This window comes from Achroia grisella, unplaced genomic scaffold (assembly GCF_030625045.1).
Source record: "Achroia grisella isolate CSIRO2021 unplaced genomic scaffold, CSIRO_AGI_Agris_v1 utg546, whole genome shotgun sequence".
NCBI classification, from domain to species: domain Eukaryota; kingdom Metazoa; phylum Arthropoda; class Insecta; order Lepidoptera; family Pyralidae; genus Achroia; species Achroia grisella.
This window is the reverse complement of record NW_026712931.1, coordinates 1,249,065-1,269,226: the sequence shown is the minus strand read 5'-3', so window position 1 is coordinate 1,269,226 and position 20,162 is coordinate 1,249,065. Positions and strand designations below refer to the sequence as shown.

The 20,162-nt window shown below is 30.2% G+C and overlaps 1 protein-coding gene across 1 annotated transcript in view; it reads left to right on the top strand.

Moving 5' to 3' along the window:
* The window catches only part of LOC131848141 (ATP-binding cassette sub-family G member 1), a 73,284-nt gene that overhangs the window by 26,632 nt on the left and 26,490 nt on the right, over nucleotides 1–20,162 (top strand). The window contains exon 2 of the mRNA XM_059197905.1: nucleotides 12,136–12,205. Coding sequence (XP_059053888.1) covers nucleotides 12,151–12,205 — 55 coding nt within the window. The 5' untranslated portion in view covers nucleotides 12,136–12,150. The remainder of the gene's footprint in view (nucleotides 1–12,135; nucleotides 12,206–20,162) is intronic.

The window sequence follows — 20,162 nt, the reverse complement described above, 5'->3', positions numbered from 1 at the left end:
CCTATGTGATGGGTTAAAAAAATCGATTTTTTTTTCATAAATTGCTCCCTTAACATGTCTAGAATACGGTAGTAAAGCGATTTTAGAAAATTCGAAGTCGTTTTAAAGATACAGCAGGTAAAAGAAAGAGCGGTTCGGAGCGGTGAGTTGGCAGTTAGAGACCGGGCCTATTGTGTACCGTCGGCTTTATACCTGGCCTCCCTTTTATTAATATATTTGTTTATACAAGTTTAGACACGTTTCTACAGACTTAAACAGAAATTTCTATTGTTATAATATTTTACCGAAGTTATTTTAGTCTTGGTTGAACTTCGAAGAGAGCAACAGCTACAAATTATTTTTTTTCATAATGAGTGGACGGAAAGGAAGTACGAGTGGAAATGTTTATCCTGGTCGTAGTAAAAAAAGAAAGTTTAGTGGAAACCGTTTTACCCACCAAAATGATGCGGTATTTACATCAGCTTCGGCCAAAAAACTTAAAAATAACATGAACATGACCACCTCTAATTCCGCAAGTCCAAGAAGCTATCAAACCGGTTTTCGAAGATTTATCGAAAGACGAATTATTAATTCGTTGTTTAGGAGCAGAGACACAAAACAATAACGAATCTTTGAATTCTTTGATTTGGACTTTCGCTCCTAAACATCATCATTCTGGTCCCAAAGTTGTTGAAATTGCTAGCTACTTAGCAGTTATTATCTTTAATGAAGGTTTTCAAGGTATTTTAAAAGTTCTGTCGATTATGGGATGCCCTGTTGGTCGTGAAGCCCAAGCGTATGTTGAGAAACGGGATGAAAAGCGAATCTTACGCTCTGAGCGGCGCGTAAGTGATGTCGTTAAACAAGCCAGGATTGACTCAAGAGCTGAACAATCTGCTTTAAAAGAGTTTCACGAGGAAGAGGAAGGAATACTCTATGGACCAGGCATCGCCGATTGAGAGTAAGTTGATATTTTAATAGTTTTTAACGGGCTTGAAACTTTAAACGCGTTTTTCTCAAAACTGTGTTTTTCAAACTTTCCTCCATTGTATCTCAGAAACGGCTGGACCGAATTACTTGAAATTTACAGGGCACACTCAATATATGTAAACGCATGGAATGAACTATTATCAATCGAAAATTTTCAAAACTTCGATTTTTTTATAGCAAAAAACAAAAAAAAAACGCCTAATTTGCAACTTTTATTTCAAATGTCTATCAAAAATCCAATTTTTTTTATATTCATTTGATTATAAGTCATTCCGTGCTTTTAAGCCTACAAATTAAAACGCCGTTTTTTTTTTTTTTTTCAGATAAGCCGATCAGCCGGAATCGTGGAGGAAGTGGGAGCTCTTTTTTTCGAGGCGGGGGTGTTCAGAGCGCTGTAACTCTAGTTTGACTGAATATTTTTAGCTGAAATTTTATATTTATACTGTCCAAATATGTGTTAATAAATGATAAAAAACTTGAAGCTCTAAATATTTACTGGTCGTAGAAAAAAAATCCTAAAATATCCCTAAAAAACAGGCCGTCACATAGGAAGACCCCCTTAAACGTTTGAACGGCAAAAATTCGCGGAGAAGCCCGAAGTATGTCGAGTGATTATTGTTTTTATAAACGTCTAGAACAATAGTACTGGAAAGTTCAGTAGCGTGCACGAAATTGACGCGCATCTCGACGTTCAGCGCTGGAATATAGCGCTGTTATAAGAAAATAATTTTGTTTTTTTCGATGGAAACATGTAATTCAACTTTCGTGTCATTTATGGCGCTAGAACTCGCTACTTATAGCAAAAAGCAGCGCTAAGCGAGGCGAAAGTTTCTTGGCCTAATAGTAAAGGATTGTTCCTGTTCCGTTCGAGCAACTTGCCGTTCCGCAGACCAACTTACAACATTGTTCGAGTGGAGTTAAGCAACAAAGGAATGCAGTTAGAATGCCCTTATCCGTCCTTCAGTATTAACTGCACTACACAAAAATTGGAGGAGTATAAGTAAGTATTAATATAAATCCACAATTATTGCTGTTGTAGACATGTAGTACAGCAAAGTAGTAATCAACCGTGAATTTACGGATGCTAGATTTGTATAGACGTCTATTTTAGGGTTCCTTTATGGCGTGTCATGTGCGTGGGTACTCCTGTCTCACCAGTTTCAGCGACAAAGAAGCTTACATTGTAAAATTTTATTTGGAAGGTTTCACTGCTGAAGATATATAACAGTGCAGTTATAGGGCGTGGAGCACCAAAATAGCTACTTATTAGACTATAATGCGTTGCTATTTTGGAATAATGATTAGAGGAAACTACAATAGGTCTGACATGATTATGGGATGTCAGCTGTGCTATGAATAGTACAGCTGTCATTTTGTAATCCTGTAACCGACGGTTAATACTACTACTATTCGAATCTCAAGTTTCTTTAACGGTTTCTATTTATATACATATTTGTGACGTTTCATAACAAAGACGTATCTATATCCTTATCGCAGTTCGCAACAGTTCGTAATAGATAATACTTTTTTATGAATGATCATGCAAAGATGCACCCGTCTCTGTTTACTGTACCATAATTTAGATAGTAGTTCCCATAACTAGCAATCCCCTCCCCCAGATAATATACTATAACTGTTATCCATCTCTTGTTTACCGAATACGTGTTGGACATATTAATGTCCATCACGTATTCGGTCTATTTACTTCATGCATAATTTTTGAGGTTTCTAAAGACAGTTTGTCGAGTGATTTGTTTAAGACCACGCATCAAGTCCATTCAATATGTACGTACCTAATAGTTTTTAGATTACGGTATTTTAGATAAATGGTTTTAATATAACGTAATTTCCTATTGACTTCCTAGCCGAATTGGATTCACGGAATGATATGTCAACTGAGATTGGATTCACCTAGTCCGACAAGTTATCGCATATTGATTAACCTGGTAATTAAACAGGAAATATGAATACCGATCAAATAAACTCAAAAGAGTTATCTCACTCTTATTGTCATCATTAAACAATTGATTTAGTCATAACTCTATCAGAAAATGTGCTCAAAACACTGTTTTCTAGTTGTTGTGATTTCTCTTTCAGACATAATCGTACTAGGTATATATGGAATTCAACAGCGAGGCCCATTTCGTTCTTGACGGATAATGTTATTGATATGTTTTGGAATTTGATCACTTTAAATCCACGCATTGCTGCTTTATGCCGATAGGTAAAAGTATCAACCAACTCCGTGATTTGGCACCTTAGCATCCAATCCAAAGTAATTTGTAGCTGTAATATTCAATAGCATTATCTGCTAGCTCTCTTATTGTAGTATTTTCTAATGGTTCTTTGTTTGATTTATCATCAAAGTTGAGTCAAGTCGATTTATCATCAATTTATCGGCTAGATTTCTGCCATTGGCCCAAGATTACTATTTTCTTACATAAGTTGGGACTACCGTCAGTTTTGTCAAATTATATATTAGATTTTTATGAGAATATCAAGGAAAAAATAACAACTATCAAAATTGATGCAGCGTTGGTTAAGATCGGAGTGAATTGGTCCGTGACAAACTTTTTCTTAGTAGGTACTTTATAGATTGTAGAAAAACGTTATAACAATGTAATAACAAATATCACGTAACACTAGGTGTAAAGGCCAGGCTAAACTGAGGAGAGCAAAGTCACACAATTTTTGTAAATAAAAAAATATTTTCTGTCCCAACATTCTGCGTTGCGAATTTTCAAATATAATTATATAATATACAATATTTGATTAATCCACTTGTAGGAAACTATAATACTTTCTTTAAAGGATGTAGTATCTTTAAACATACATATTTTGCTTTTTATTTTTCCAAATATTTATTATCTTGCATAATTTTAGTAGGTAACAGTTTATTATAATAACTGTTTTAGTTGATTTTTTATTGATATTTAATTTCTAACTCAATTGATAATTTAATTGATGATTTCGTTATAAACATTATTAATTATTATAATTAATTATTTGTTTTGACCAGATACTTATACAGTAGAAATATTTTATTATTAAGAAGCAGCATTGCATACTAAATAAATTATTATTAATTATTTATTTATAGTGATTAATAGACATTGAACCAAATCCTATTGGATCATATTGGATAATAAAATTGTAAATACAGTATTGAAAATGAAATTTATCACAAATTTCATATTGGTGTAATACGATTCTTTTGTAGATATTTTTCTTTTTATTTAACAATATTTGTCTAACTTTCTTTATATAATATTATAATTAACTAATTTATATAATATTATAAGTAAACATTTATTTGCTAATTCCTCCAGTCGTAATTATGTGAAACCTTAATACACAAACAGGCAGTTTTCGTCTCGTCGCGATTTGATGATTTTATTATATCGCACAAATTAATTAAAAGATTTTAAAGTTATGAAATTAGACCTTAAAATTAAATCTATAGAGTAGCTTTACGAAAGTTAATAATGTTTCAGTTAATCCAGTATAGTACCAGATGTGCGATATGTAAAGATGAATTTGTTTTAGAAGTTAAGTCTTCCTAGATCATATCGCAGTATAGCATATTGTACGTAGTGCAGCTATGTATATATATTCTAGGAAGTTATCGGGTAATGAAAACGAGAACGAGATAGCTGAATGGATATTATCATGAACTTGTTTAAGTCAGTTATAGACCGAGTCAGTGGCCTTTGCAATTTCCATTATGTTGGTATACTTGAAAACATTTGAATGCTAAACAGGTTAAGAGGTTTACACATTTCTAATTTTACGATGTAAGTTTTATTAATATAATAATTATATATGTACTTGGTAACTAAGTCTCAACTATTTTAAATACCAAGCAGCTTGCTCTTTGTTTTCTTAATAAATTAGATAAGGTAGTAACATTACAAAAGAAGCATTGAAGTTCTTTGGAACATGACTGTCTATCACGGGCATTAAATGATAATGTGTTGTTCATATAAGGTACTTTTTAAGTGTATGTACATACAGGCCATGTTTACCAATTATCATCATATGTGTCATCAGCTGATTTACATTCTAATTACATAAAAAACCTATTTTCCTAATTCTGCGCGAGCAACTTGACTACTCCATAAGTTGTCTTGCTGTTTTAAGGCCGAGAAAAAACTTTGCCCTCAAGAAATGCAATTTATGGTGGCACCCTGGGCGTACAATACAATTCACACGTCTTCCTTATATATATATACAGACTACAGTTGCCACTTGTACGGCATTCTAATTACATAAAAAGTTAGTTTATAGATAAATTATTAATTAAATTATTTATCTATAAACGTTAATTTCTTATAAATATCTAAGTATAATATTAGTGCTGTAATCAAATTATGATAACCGGATTTCCAATAATGAATTTCTTGTTTTTTCTCTTTATGTGTATTGGCGTATTTTTTTATCTATTTTCCTTTTAATGCAATAGATGCCTATGTTAATGTCTTAGGTCGTATAGTTCCAAATAGTTTAATGGCATTAATAATTAGTAGTCAATTTATATTCGTTGTCTTTCTCTACCGTAATGATCATTACCATCGTCAATAGCACACACTGATTAATCACAAAAACCCGGAACGGTAAAATCCATCTGGGTTCCGCCCAACTGAAGTCGCGTAGATTCCACCCAATATTAAGTTACAAAGGAGCATAGTAGGTGTTAAATGCCGGAGGAAAAAGGAGTACGTGGAAGGGGTGGTATAATAGTACGCTGATGCCACGGATAACTTGGTGATATTGAGTGATTTTTCGCATCCTTAGTATAACTAAGCGCAACTTACTTGTGCTGGAATTTATTATAATCTGAGTCCCCCAATTGCCTTCTTCGATTTTCAGGGAACAGAAAGTAGACAATATATCACAATTATTACCACTCATAACATTTTCATTTCATCATTAGTGTTAAAATATTTCATATAATGTCTTTGTATTAAAGAAAATATTCATTCAATGTAAAAGTAACTTTTGATTATCAAATAAAATGTGACGTAAAAGCATTCTCTACTAGACAATTTTTCAGATGTAACAGTAGTATACGAATGCGGTACTTAATTTATTGTATAAACTTAGATTATGACTAATGTAATAGATATAATTCTTTTGTATGACAATATAATCTTTATGTCATGAAATTTATAGCCTATATGTTATTCTAGTGTATAGCTATAGTAGTGTTTAACCATATTCTTGAACTTTCGCGTTTATAATATTAATACGATGGTATGTACATGTATAGAGAGATAGTAAAAATCTGAGTTCCCTGAACCGAATCGGATGAATGTACTCTATCTAAAGTGCATGAGAAATTTATTAGTAAAACCGCAATGCTCGAGTGAAAGTAACGAAACCGGCATCAAGATACAGTTATTTATCTACATCGGGGAGTGCGTTAACTGGTTCTATGTATCTTAATTACTTACTGCACTTTTCGGGAATTTACAATCCACGTAATAACCGTTGTTATTTCCATGTCGAATGATAATATATATTTTATTGGTCAGTATTACAACGAAATATACAGAACGAATAATACAGTGTTTACTTAATTGTACATCGCGATCCCCATAAACGTCGCGAAACCCCTCAGGCTAAGACTTTAAAAGTTAATTATATGTTTTTTAGTAGTATATTAGAAAATTCTATGTTCTTTAAAATTGTATTTGTAATCTTTATATCTATGCGCAATAATTCTTTACACGGGAGTCCCAATATAAAAAGATTGGGAACCCTTGAACTGTAAAAGAGAAATTTAAATTTTATTATTACCTACATTAGCTTTAACAATATTAAGTGTAACCAGAAATATTTAAAATTAAATTAGTTGTCTTATTATATTCTATTTGAAAAGTCAATTATTTCAATAACATGAAAGATATATTGGGCAGTTTTCTAAGCTTTCAGTTGTTTTTGTATTACGAGAGTTTTTGCCCGGAGTAGACTTAGTCTTTGATCTTTTTACCTAAAATGAAAAAGATAGTAAGTACAGAAACCATTATATCTCTAAGCAAAGTTCAATTATGTACATAATGATACTTACCTACTTTCTACTTGTGTTGTGTATTCAATCAAATTTTGTAACGGAATTTAGCTCTACCAAATCCGGTTACAATTTTTTATTTAATAAATTAAAAAGCAAGCTACTTAGTTAATATTTATTGGCGGTAGTTACACATAAAATCTACCAAGTTTAGCCTAACAGCCTTGCTATTAGGCATAGTGGTGGTATTTCTAAATTAGCTATTCGTGAAACGTTGGGGCATTGAACTTACCAGACTGAAAGTGCACTTAATAAAAATATAGCGGTTTTAGCTCTTATAATTTTCTTATATCACAGCAAAACAATATATTAAAAATTTGAACCATGATTTGACTTAATATTTTGTTAATCTAAGTTATAAAATATATGTAATATTAGGTATCACTACGACTGATTTACTCTTATTTAGTAGCTACACCAGTTGGTTATATATTTAATATTTTCTCTATATGAGTATTTTGTTAAATTAGTGCTAATTGGTACTTTATATTAACATACTTCAGGTCAAAAATGTAAAGTAATTATAATATTATTAAATGTTTGAAATTAATTATAATTAATGTTTGAAATTAATTATTTGGTCTCCACAAGGAGATTTAAATTACTCGACATTTAATTCCATATTTAGAAACTTGTCATCCTGACTAATCGATCACATATTATATTTAAATATATTCATTAGTTTACATGATTATATATTTAATTATTTATACTTATATGCCACAAGATTTCAATGAAATTGTTTTATAATATTTTTATTTACGTAAAACCCCAATACTTACTATACCACAATTCTTGCTTGGTAGGTACCTACGTTTTTTGTTTATTAATCCGGTTTCCTAGTTTCTCGATAAAATTACAGAGGAAAAGTAGTTGAATATTGTTATTCTAGTAATTCAGTTAAACCTGTAGTAGCGTTATATTAAGATGAGTAGAAAAATACTTACGTACATATTATGTATATATAAATATGGATTGTTATCGAAATACACTTTATAAAAAGTCGTTTACATAGGTGTGTATGTCTTATCAACTTTATCGACAAGCAGCTTGCTTTGTAAGTACTGTTGCAGTTGAAGGGTGATTCTATGGCAGCGAAATTACATGATACACATATATGATAGTCTAGTGTCTAGTTATTAAAATTTATAACTTCGCGTTTTTCAGGGAACTACAAAATAAATATTATATGCAGTCATAAAAAGAGATATTAAAGAAACGTGCCTATACATAGGGTTAATCTACATAGGTATATCTGTATATCTGTCAAAATTGTTACAATAATGATTTTGGACACCAAGCAATGGACACCGATACCGTAGTAAACCAAGGCAAGACGGCAACGATTTAGATCACTAAGATGATAACCATGGCACGACTAATCTTAGGATGGAGAAAGAAAAGTTGACGGGATTTCTTAAATACACACACCTATATTCCCTAAATTAATGCACACACGCACGTTTTATTTACTCTATCACATTACACGATAAAATAAAAATAAAACAACTGAAACCAATGTCTTATTGTTTCCAATATGTTTTATAAACAACAAACATAGCCACAAGTCTTATAAATATTAAAATCTAGTGTACCCAATGAAAATCTAAAAGCAGGTTAACCAGATTCGTATATTTGTGACTGTATTTCCTAAATAGGAACTGGAACTAAGACCTGATAGGAAGTAGCTGCCTTTGAAGTAAAAGTTCGCGCGTTAATTGGGTAAAGTTGCAACATTTCTCATTGACCTAGTTTGTATCGAATAAGGAATTTATACGTATATACGACCGGAATATATTACTACTTAGTTGGTATGTCTTAGTTTGGTCATAGGAAATCCGAACAGATCTACCTTCTGACGTATCTTTAGTATTTTTCATCTTCTGTGTAGAGATAAGTATGATAAAACCGTACATATGTACAATAAGAATAAGTAATAAAGTATGTATATAAAATTCTACAAATTATAAATTAATAATATTCTAATGAAACATTATTTATTTTTGTCTATTATATATAAGCTCAGAAAACACTTTTTAGTTGATAAGTCTTTCTTTAGCCATGAGAAATCAGAACAAATCTAACTTCTGACATTTCTGTAGTCTTTTTCGTCATTTGTGTAATAAGTGTGCACCTATTGTAAATAAAAAAACAAAAACAGTACATACGATAAAAATAGGTAACACATTTTTGTTGTTGTTTTCTTGTGTATAATTTATAAACTTAGAAATTAGTTGACACATTTTTATTTTGATATAGATTGTTATATACTACATAGCGAATGCCGTGGATTACAACTTGTTATACAACCTATAGGTATATTAAGTAAGTTTACTCATGGCTTTGTTCATGTATCGAGGCGACAGTTACCACTAATCCTAATTCCTTTGACATTCCAAATATTATTATTGACTGTCAGCATATTGTAAATAGACATTAAGTTATTAAACGAAAGTATCACAAGTTGGAAACATTAATAAGGTTCAGAATAATTCTTGATGATACTAAATGGAATACTATGGCATGATTTTTTATATGATTGTGCCAGTTGAAGTAAAAGTCAGTCAATCCAAATATCGGACGAGGTGATCTCCCAGGCGTGCCAATGACGAGTTATTAAAACAGAACAAACGAGAAACGGGTAAAGGTAACAAGTTTTTTATGTACAAATTTCATAATAAATAGCCAGGCGTAATAATAATAACAAAAATTAAAAATCATTATCATATTTATAACTTAACGCTGTGTATTATTGGTCCAAATTATATTTAGACCAGTTATGATTACCTCGGTTTTATGAGTAGTTTAAATTAAAAGAAAACGGTTGTATTGTATAGTTACTGCTTAACGAATGGATCGATTATGATGTGTTTTTTCGTGATCGAGATGGTTTTAAATTGTTCTAAGTTTGGGTTAATTCGGTGGTTAATTGATCATGTTAACCCTTTTTCTTTTTGCTTCTAAAAATAATAGCATAATATTAAATAATTTATTTTTACTATTCAATTGAAAGTTTCATAATCCAGAGATTAGTTCCGGTACACAAAAATACAAGCAAAGTATTCATAATTATATTAGAGATCATTATACATGTTAGCTAGGACCAAGACCTAGTAGTTTCAATTTATATTTTTTAGTATAAAAGCTTTATGTCATATCAATATTAATATCGTCATATCTTGCCAATAAAATATATGTATGGTTAACTATAACTCGTTGACATAGGTATTTGAGTTATTTCCTAGTAAAGCCGCCACAATAGGATAGCTGACATTATCCCCATTCTATCATTTTCCACTACTGCCCCGCATTCGTGGAACTGCGTTAATACGCAGTCGAGTGTATAATTCCAAACTTATCAATACAAAAAAATTGTAGGTATAGAAGTTTGTTTAAAAAATATGTCATATTTGTTTGTATCATTAGATAATTAATTCCACATTTAGTTGTGAGATCTATAAAAGAGTAAATACGTGGTCATTTAGTGAGTAGCTGTTAACAGGTTTCGCAAGTTTGCACTCACACGTTATAATTATATTCTTCTTTATTGTTGCACACAGTCGATCTTAGGTAAATATACCTGAGAACTTGCCGTTTTCGATCCATTCGTTCCATGTTGGTCCTATATTATTTTTTTTAGCGTTGGTGGTCGTTTTAAGGGCCTTAGATAATAAGCCGGAATCCTCATGATTTAAATACATGCACTTATAATTTTCTAATAGTATACATCTTTGTATTATACATTCATTCAACACAGAGTGTGTTGGATTACGAATCAATGCAAAGATGTATTCAGTTTTGTTCGACATACTAGGTAGTAAAATAAATATACATTGTAGTAATGCTTAAAACGACGAAGCTTTACAATAACTGTTTTGTCGTGACTATATTTGTAATAAATGTCTATCAAAAATATCCATGGATCCGTTCAACCTGTCAAACTTTTGTTTATAATAATAACTAGCTATTACTCGTGATAGCGTCGGCTCTTTATCAGATATAAAAGCTTATATTTGTTCTCTCATATAATCTATATTCAAATCAATTTACATTTATACACGTTCAGCCGTTTCGTATAAGTATTCCTCATCTCTAAATTTGTACGAACATGTCTCGTGAATCACACTCAAGTCTAGTAAATCGATATTTTCGGGTCATTGAACCTCACTACCTTGGACTTAAGAGTACGGATGTATATCTCGATTGAAGAAAACTTAATTGGCTTTATTGACATTTTCTCTTGTGTCTTGACATAAGTATAATTTAAAAGTTGTTAACGTGTAAATTGGTCATCAATATACCTTTTAGGGTATAGCCTATGTGTATTAACAACTTCGAGAAAGACATTTTACTTCCCATTTCACATAAATTTATATTTATAGTGGCCTTTAATAATTTTATCTTTATCCAACTAAAGCCTATTTTATTTATTTCTATATTTAATGCAATTTCATTGTTCTATGTCATACCATGTACCTATTATGTCTATATTCATTAATGATACCCACAATAAGACTAGATAATTGAAATATATGAATGATAATATATTTAGATGTTGGTTACTACTTGTTAACATACTTAATAGAATCAAAAATAAAACTTTGATAAAATACTAGTTTTTTTAATGATAATGAAATGCACATTGTGTTAACGGTATATGGTGGCTGGGCACCAGTAGAAGATGATAGAATGAATATGAAGTCGGGTCAAATATCACATCGTAGTGAACTCACCAAATCTTGATTAGATATGCGAATCCTATGGATACTGTGATGCCCGTCGGCTGTTCATATAAATAGGCGACGGTAATTGTTTATCATCAGGTCATCAGCAGACATCTTGCTTGCCACTCCAATTACAAAATAATGCATTTTAACCAAATTTATACGACAAATACAGCCGGACAAGCACCTAAGCTTTTATAACATCAATTATCTAATCATTAATAACACTGCAACAAACGACCAGTATTTTATAATATTTATTAATTATTTCGCAATAGAAACAGGTTCATGTGGATACTAAAAACGTAGTAGCGTGTTTCTTTATTGTTATATTATTCTTCGTTAGTAAATACATAATATTTTTTGTTGCAGACAAATCTCGCCAAAATGGATTTGGAGTTCCGCAACTTAAAGTACACTGTAAACAGTGTTATACCAAAAGGTAAGAAATAATATTTTATTAAAGCCTATACTATACTATACTATATAAAGAATAAAGACTTATATATAATCTGCCTTAAAAAAAATATTTATAAAATCTATATCTACGACATGTATATTTAGAATATTAACAATATCTCACAACTGAAAAAGGTATGTATAAATTATAATAAATGAGGTAAGCACTTGAAAAACGAAATACTCTGTGTTTTTTTATGTAGAAATCAATAAATTTAAAACTTCATCGTAATGAACTATTAAACTTATTGATTTCTAATATCTTATAAACACACAAAATACAAAATAATGTAAAGATGTTTATTTATTCTTTTATTTTAATTCACAACATCCGTAATAATGCGTAATAAATAATTAATTTCCATCCTAGAATTAACAAATAATAAATGTAAATAACATACTTAATAAGTATTCTGTATTGTCTTATTGACATTTTGCTATAGGAGTACATGTATAGCCAGTTTTACGGAAAAATGTCGACTAATGTAGCAATCCTCGTATTGTCTATTAGAGACAGCATGTGTATTTTGAAACAACTACAAATTGGACGTGTGTAAATAATTTACAAAATTGAAGCAATTTTATTCTATGATAGTTGCTTGTACAGACAAGCAATCACGTAAATTTAAAGTAAAACGACAGCCAAGAAATCGGATATTGTAAATCGGGAAATATGATATTCAATGACACTTTTTTTTGTGTATATTGTTTGTAAAATCATAAAATTTCTATGATGCAATGCAATTTCAGAGATTAATAGATTCTTGTCTATACATAATACTTAATTCGCGCGAAAAATCCATTATGATTTTTCGCGCGAATTAAGTATTATGTTACGTATAAAAATCACTCTTTAAAGAAATGGGTTATTAAATTATGTCGAATTACTTACTTTAATTTGGTATCATTTATTTAAATATATTTAAATGATTGTAGACTTTTGTGAAAGAAGCTGAATTCTCTTTAATATTTTGTTTGTTCCTCTAAAAATTTAAGTTACGATTTGTAATGCAAAACAATATAAATTAAATATAGATAAAAGATTACATACATACATTAAATAACAATTATCAGACGTAATACCCAATCAAGCTTTAAATGACAATACATTTCGCAAAGATCACGCCATTGATAAAGAAATATCATTTAACCGTAGAAAAAGATCATAGCTCTGACTGTTTCAAGGTGACCTACTTTCACTGAACGTAACAATAATGGGCTACGCATGCCGTAAAACAGAGCATAAAATTTTCAAATTTGTGAAAATACTGGCTAGTAACAAAAGCTATTTTGAAATTGGAATATGTCGTTCTTTTGTACAATATATTTAGAAGTAATATTATTTACTTTTCTTTTCTTAAAATCAATGAGGTCTAAAACTCTTTTATTAATCTATTGTTATCTATATGTTTTAGGGGCTTTCAATCAACAACGTCTTCATGTAGTATACTCATATAATTACTTGATGATTTTTTTTTTAATTGGATGATAAAAATATTAACCTCTGATGGTATTATTACTTTTTTTTTATATACCTAGGAACTCGCAAATAAAGGTATTGTCGTAATAGAGTAAAGTTTTTGGCCTTTATAAATAAAGCAAGCGGTCCCCTCAATTAGTGTGAAAGGCTTATTTTTTCATATTTAATTTATAACTCTTAATGATAGTTGAAAGTATCATACTATCACTAGGTTTCTAGATCTTGCATTATATATCCATTATTGTCTTCTGACCCCTATCCTACAAGTATAAGAAAACAGACTGGTTTTTTAAAGATAAAATAATCTATGTCCGTAGTACTATTCTCACCTCATTTATTAGTCGTTAAAATATAATAAACAAACAAACAGACAGACACACTTTTGCAATAATAATATTAGTAGGTTTACTATGGGTAATGGGTGAAAAATGAAAACTCTACGTATGTAACCCATACTAATAGGCGAAAGTAACAAAAATTACTCACGCCTCTTGGAATTAGAATTATGTTAGGTCTTTGTGCCATCACACTGTTTACTTACACGTATACGTTAAACGTTACCGGTTTTTATGTACTATTGACAGATCATTATTATTCATTATTTGAGACTACTGGCACAAACAATTAGTTAAGGTTTATATTTCCGGAGAGGGGAACATCTGTAGTAGTAAGCCTCGCCGGGAAACTGCCGTGGTGGATTCCTGTGCAATTCGCCACGTTGGACACGATTGACATATCTTTCTTCTTACTCTACAATCCCGTGAATTTCAAATAAAAGAATTACGAAATATGAAATATAGTCTATCTGTGTACGAAATTTCACTAAAATGGCCAGTATTTTTTTATTACAAAGTAACAAATATCTATCCATTATTTAATTTATTTGCCTAGACTATAGCGATGAGAAGATATTAGGATAATAGTTTCATAACAATAACTTACATAAATGGTATTTTTTTGGCTTCGGTTACTAATTAACTTCTTTTGGTATCTTAATGAAGGTAGAGGTATAAAAGTCGTCTGTGTGAATACTTCAACTCATTTATTTTAGCCGCCAAGTGGCTTACTGGCTGATTGGCATTTGCTTATATTTAATAATAATAAATAAATAACCCTGGTCAATTAACAAAATGTCATCTAGTCCCAAGCTAAGTAGAGCTTCTGTTATGGGTACTAGACAACCGATATAAATACTTAGATTTTTTTTGTAAATACATGTAATGTAAGTACATACATAATAGACATTGATAACACCCAGAACGATACAAAAATTCATACTCATGAATACAAATGTTTGCACCATGCGAGGAGGAGGAGGAAACGAACCCACGACCATCGCGGGTTCGTTTCCTCCTTTCTTCGGAAGTAAAGCGTGCAAAACTGCTAGATCACCGAGGTCGTCGATTGAATATTTGAAGGCACTAAATAGATTGACTTCTATAAAAATAATTATCTAAAAGGTAATTTATTCCGGACTAACTCGCAGATTCAAACCTGTGACTGCATACAATAAATAGTAGACTTATTGCGTGTGTAGCGTTTTATGTGATGCTGTTAATTTTGCAATTAAGACGTTTTGTATGCAACTTAGCTAGTATTCGTCCACTTGACGTTAAGCGGTTACCATAACCTACCGTCAGTTGCAACATCGCTGTGTCACATACGCGTTTGTGACCTCTGAACCCAATTCCCCGAGGATCTAACAACCTTACTTACAATAGGTATAAAATAAAAAAATATATACTTATAACTTCTGAACCCATCTTTTGAGGACCTCTAACAAACTGATCTATATACTGACGGACAGTCGGAGGAAGAAATAATATATGCATAAAATATAATGCAGCTACGGTTATATCCGATTAGGTATTTGCAATAGATTAGTAATATTGTTAACTGTTGAAGTGGTGTTTTGTTATGATATACTAGCTCTTACCAGCGGCATCGATGACTTTGAATATTTTTTTATTTTTTAAATAAAAAGTATCCTATGCTTATTCTAATACCTCCAAGAACATGTGTACAAAATTTTATGTTGAACGGTTCAGTAGTTTTTGCGTGAAAGCGTAATAAACATTCCTATATATATTAAGGATTTATGGTAACCAACGACGGTCACCTTATGGCAAGTGGTAATCATCACCTATATACATAAATATCACCACGAACGAAGCTCTAAGAAGTATGCTTCCACCTGTTATTTCACTGCCTAATTTGCACCTTACAACCGAAATACAGCTTCTACATCAAGCTGCTTAGGTGGCTGAAAATGGTGAATACGAGGTAACCACGCAGACGACTTTGGTGAACTTATATCTGTCTATTATTCTTATATCTTGAATTAATATAGTTAAACCTTGTTTACTACCATAATATGGATGGAAAACCGAAATAAATGAATGAATAAATAAATATACACAATTCACACGGTTTGTCTGAATCAAACGTCGTAGAAGATAATGTTATCACTGCTTATTGAATTGGTTTGGTTTGTAGTTACCGTTTCTATTACCGGAAACAGGAATATAAATTGTCTTTCATGTTTTTAAATGTAAGACAGATTTAAAGTCACGGCCACGATGATATTTTTAATTACATAGTACTGCTACTGTTATTCAGCCTGCATATTTTTATGTTTATTGTTTCGTAAATTCTGTCGTATATAAATTGACCAGTCTATTAATATAAATTAGGCAACTTTTGTATACTTGTAATTTATGCCGTGATCTATGAGCAAAGATCGTATACGTGACTAAGACTGTGGGTGTTTTTTGCGTCTCAATTCGCCTTTTTATTAGGTAGGTACATTTCATTGTTTTTGTCTGAATCTAAAGTAATGAAGAGGAAATTTTTTATTTTTTGTTTGTGAGTAATGGATACCTAAACGCTAGAAATACAGGAATGATTTCAAAAATTCTTTTACTTATTATTATCAGAGAATATGCCAGCTTGTTTTTGTTAAGTAATTTTAATGGTTTGTTGTTAATCGCTATTTAGATACCATATTGTAAAGATCAAAATGATTGGAGACACTTACTTTGTATTAACACGGACATAAAATACAATGTTATAAAAGTTAATTTACTAGACTCCAATCCATCAATTACAACGTAATTTCTTGTGAATTAAGACCAATAAGGTTCTACAGTTGTTTTCTTTATATAATTTGTTTTTTTTCGTCCAGTAACGCTGTAAAAGTTAGCTGCGGCCAACAATATTCTACAATAACTTGAAATAAAAAACCCTTTATTTTGTCCTTAAACTAAAATAATTTGATAAACATAAAAGTGAGAATTTTCATAAAGCAGTGAGAGATGCTTTTCGAAATATACTTATTCAAGTATATACAAAGGAAAATCACTTTATCTCATCAACACAGCATAAAATCATCATAATTATGTTGATTACAAGAAAGATGACACGTTTATAAATGTATATTATATATGTATGTACTATGTATACATATATATGTCCTACAATATTCTATACCAACATCTAGTTGATATAGAATATTGTAGGTGTATGTGTTTAAAGTATCAGCACAGTAAAAAATCTGTGCGATGAAGGACCCATTATAATCATTAATAGTCATTTAGTGACGATTTGTTTGCACAAGAAGCGATTTAGGCCGCTTTTCTGATATTTCCACCGATTTTAAGATCGTGTGTAAATGCTTTTAGCAATGGATAGATTTGACGCAAGCATTGTTAATGAATTGACGTCAGTAATTGATTTTCGATTAAATGATAAATATTTATATATAAAATAATTTACGTATTTATTTCCATTAGAATGTAACAATCCAAATTATTATATACATTAAATTTAGATTTTTTCTCTTTATTTACATACAATAAAACAGGGATTTTATTATAACTTTAATGAGGTTTTAATTGATGATTTTAATGAAATCTATAAAAATGTTTAATGACGTTGTTAACTCATATCCGTGATTTAATTAGGTACATAAAATACTTGAAGGCACATAATAATATGATGACGTGCGTATTGTTGAATCGGAAATAAGTGTCAGTTATTTAAGTAAGTAAAATTAAAAACATTATTGAAGAAAGTAAACTTAAATTTAAAGTTATTTAAATTAGAATGCTATTAATGGATAGTAGAGACAATGCTATTTTTATAACCTTGAAAAAACTGATAGAAAATAATTGTTGACAAGTTCAAATTAAAAAAATATTACAAATGATTAATTCATTGAATTGGTCTTTTTTTTTACAAAATATTTGCAATGATTTTCTGTTAATAGTATTGGTAGGTACTAATAACAATAGACTACAAACGTTTTATGACGGGTAGATTTGTTGTAATTACGTGTGTGTTTTTATAGATCCCATACAAGGTTATAATTAATTTACTTAATATTGTTATTTAGAATACATTTCATTAGTCAGGATTAAGTGCTGGATTATTTATTAAAATAAGGTACATATATAATGACTCATAATTGTACTATATCTATATATATATATACATTATGAGTATATAACTGTTTGTGTGTTCATGGAAGTAGATATACATGCCTGATTTTAATTATCAACACTTTATGAATTCGACGAAGATGTGTTAATTTGAAATACAAGAGTGATGATTCTTTTGTATTAAAGGTACTTCTTGCAGAATGGTTACTTGTTATTGAAGTTACATCAACTATCATATACTATATAATAGTTTTGCATGAAATTTAACTTATTAGATAATATTTTATATTTTTCACTAATGGAATCATCTAAATCATACTCGAGCACATTTATAAGTCGTTACCTATTAATGATAATTAACTGACAACAATAAATAAATAAATAAATACATGTTTCATTATTTAATTAATTAAGTTGTTCATGACGTATTACAAATATTCACAAATAGAATTATTCCCTCTTTGGCTGTGTTTGTTATGGATTCTTTAGCCGGTATATTTAACAACATATTGTGTTAAAATTTTATCTTGTGCGTGAAAAACATTTATGTTACTACGTTGTCAATGAATCATTATTTAGTGCTAGTAGTAATTTGAACGTATAAAATCTTTTTTTGTTATTTATAATTGAACCTGTGTTCCAAGTCTGATATAACATTACTCATTGTTATTTGGAGCAAAGTCTATATTACATATCTAAAAAGATTCATATAAAAATGCCTATTTGTTTAAGGCATTATGGAAACATAACTTTTAATTTAATCCTAAATCCTGCAGCCGTTTTTACGTGAAATCTAACACAAACAGACAGAAACATGATTTTCTTATATGTAATAATAAATAAAGCATTAAAGGAAACTTGTACTTAAGATATTTAATAATAACTATTGTGGATATCAATCGACAAAGAATTTAAACCCGGGACATTCCCGGTGATATTACTTACCATAAGTGAAGTCCAGTTATAATTCTATAAACGTTGAGCTAAAATATGGTACCGAATAAAAGAGATTGTTAAAAGTTCTTTTCAAATTCAAATTTAATATACCTATCTTTATTCATGTAGGTCTATTACATACTCCTATGATATGTTAAATCTACCGTCAGTTCGGAATGATTTCAAGATAAGATGAATTGATAAGAAACTCAGCTCGTATTCTTTTCAAATAAATGTTGTACATGTCTACAATAATACAGATTCATTTTTGCAAAAGCAAAATATCTAACCAGTGCTCGTAACCCGAGCAGATCAGTCCCCATAAGCAGCGTTCACGAGTATGATGGATGAGCCAGCAATCATTGTACTCAGATATATTAGAGGGCCCGGCCCACCACGCCGGCCCCGCCACAAGTTTGAGCTTTATAGCGAGCATGTTTGTTTCAAGATACTCCACTACGACATTTATATCATTTACAGCACAGGCTGTAATAATCACAGTTTTCACCCATTATAATATTAAATTTACATTATATTACATTTGAATTAAATTACAACATGTTATTACTAAATTTATAATAGGTTTCTTTAATATTTAATATTATATTATTCTTCTGATTTGATAGTTTAAATTAGAATTGAGTTAGTATTTATAAGCTTATTAGCAATTATAAAAAACGTTACTTTTTTATAGTAGGAATGTTTACCTATTGTATTTCGAATAAAGTTCAAATTGAAAAGGTTAATTGCAGGGCAATTAGTCGTTAATAAAAATAAAAAAAAATTTGAATATAGTATAATAATTATGAAATTGTTATACTTTTGAAGTACATTGTAAACCAAGGTTAATAAATAGGCCACAGTCCATAATTATGTATAGTAAAATGTATAAATTCGTATAATTATTACTATATTTATATATGTCACATGAATAAAACATAACTATGGAACAATACTGTAACATATCACACATATCCTGTTGATAACGTGGTCTCTGCGTTGTCAATGAATCATTATATTTATTACAATTAGTAATTTGCAACAAAGAAAATCTCTTTAATCTGTGTTCCAAGGCTGATTTAACA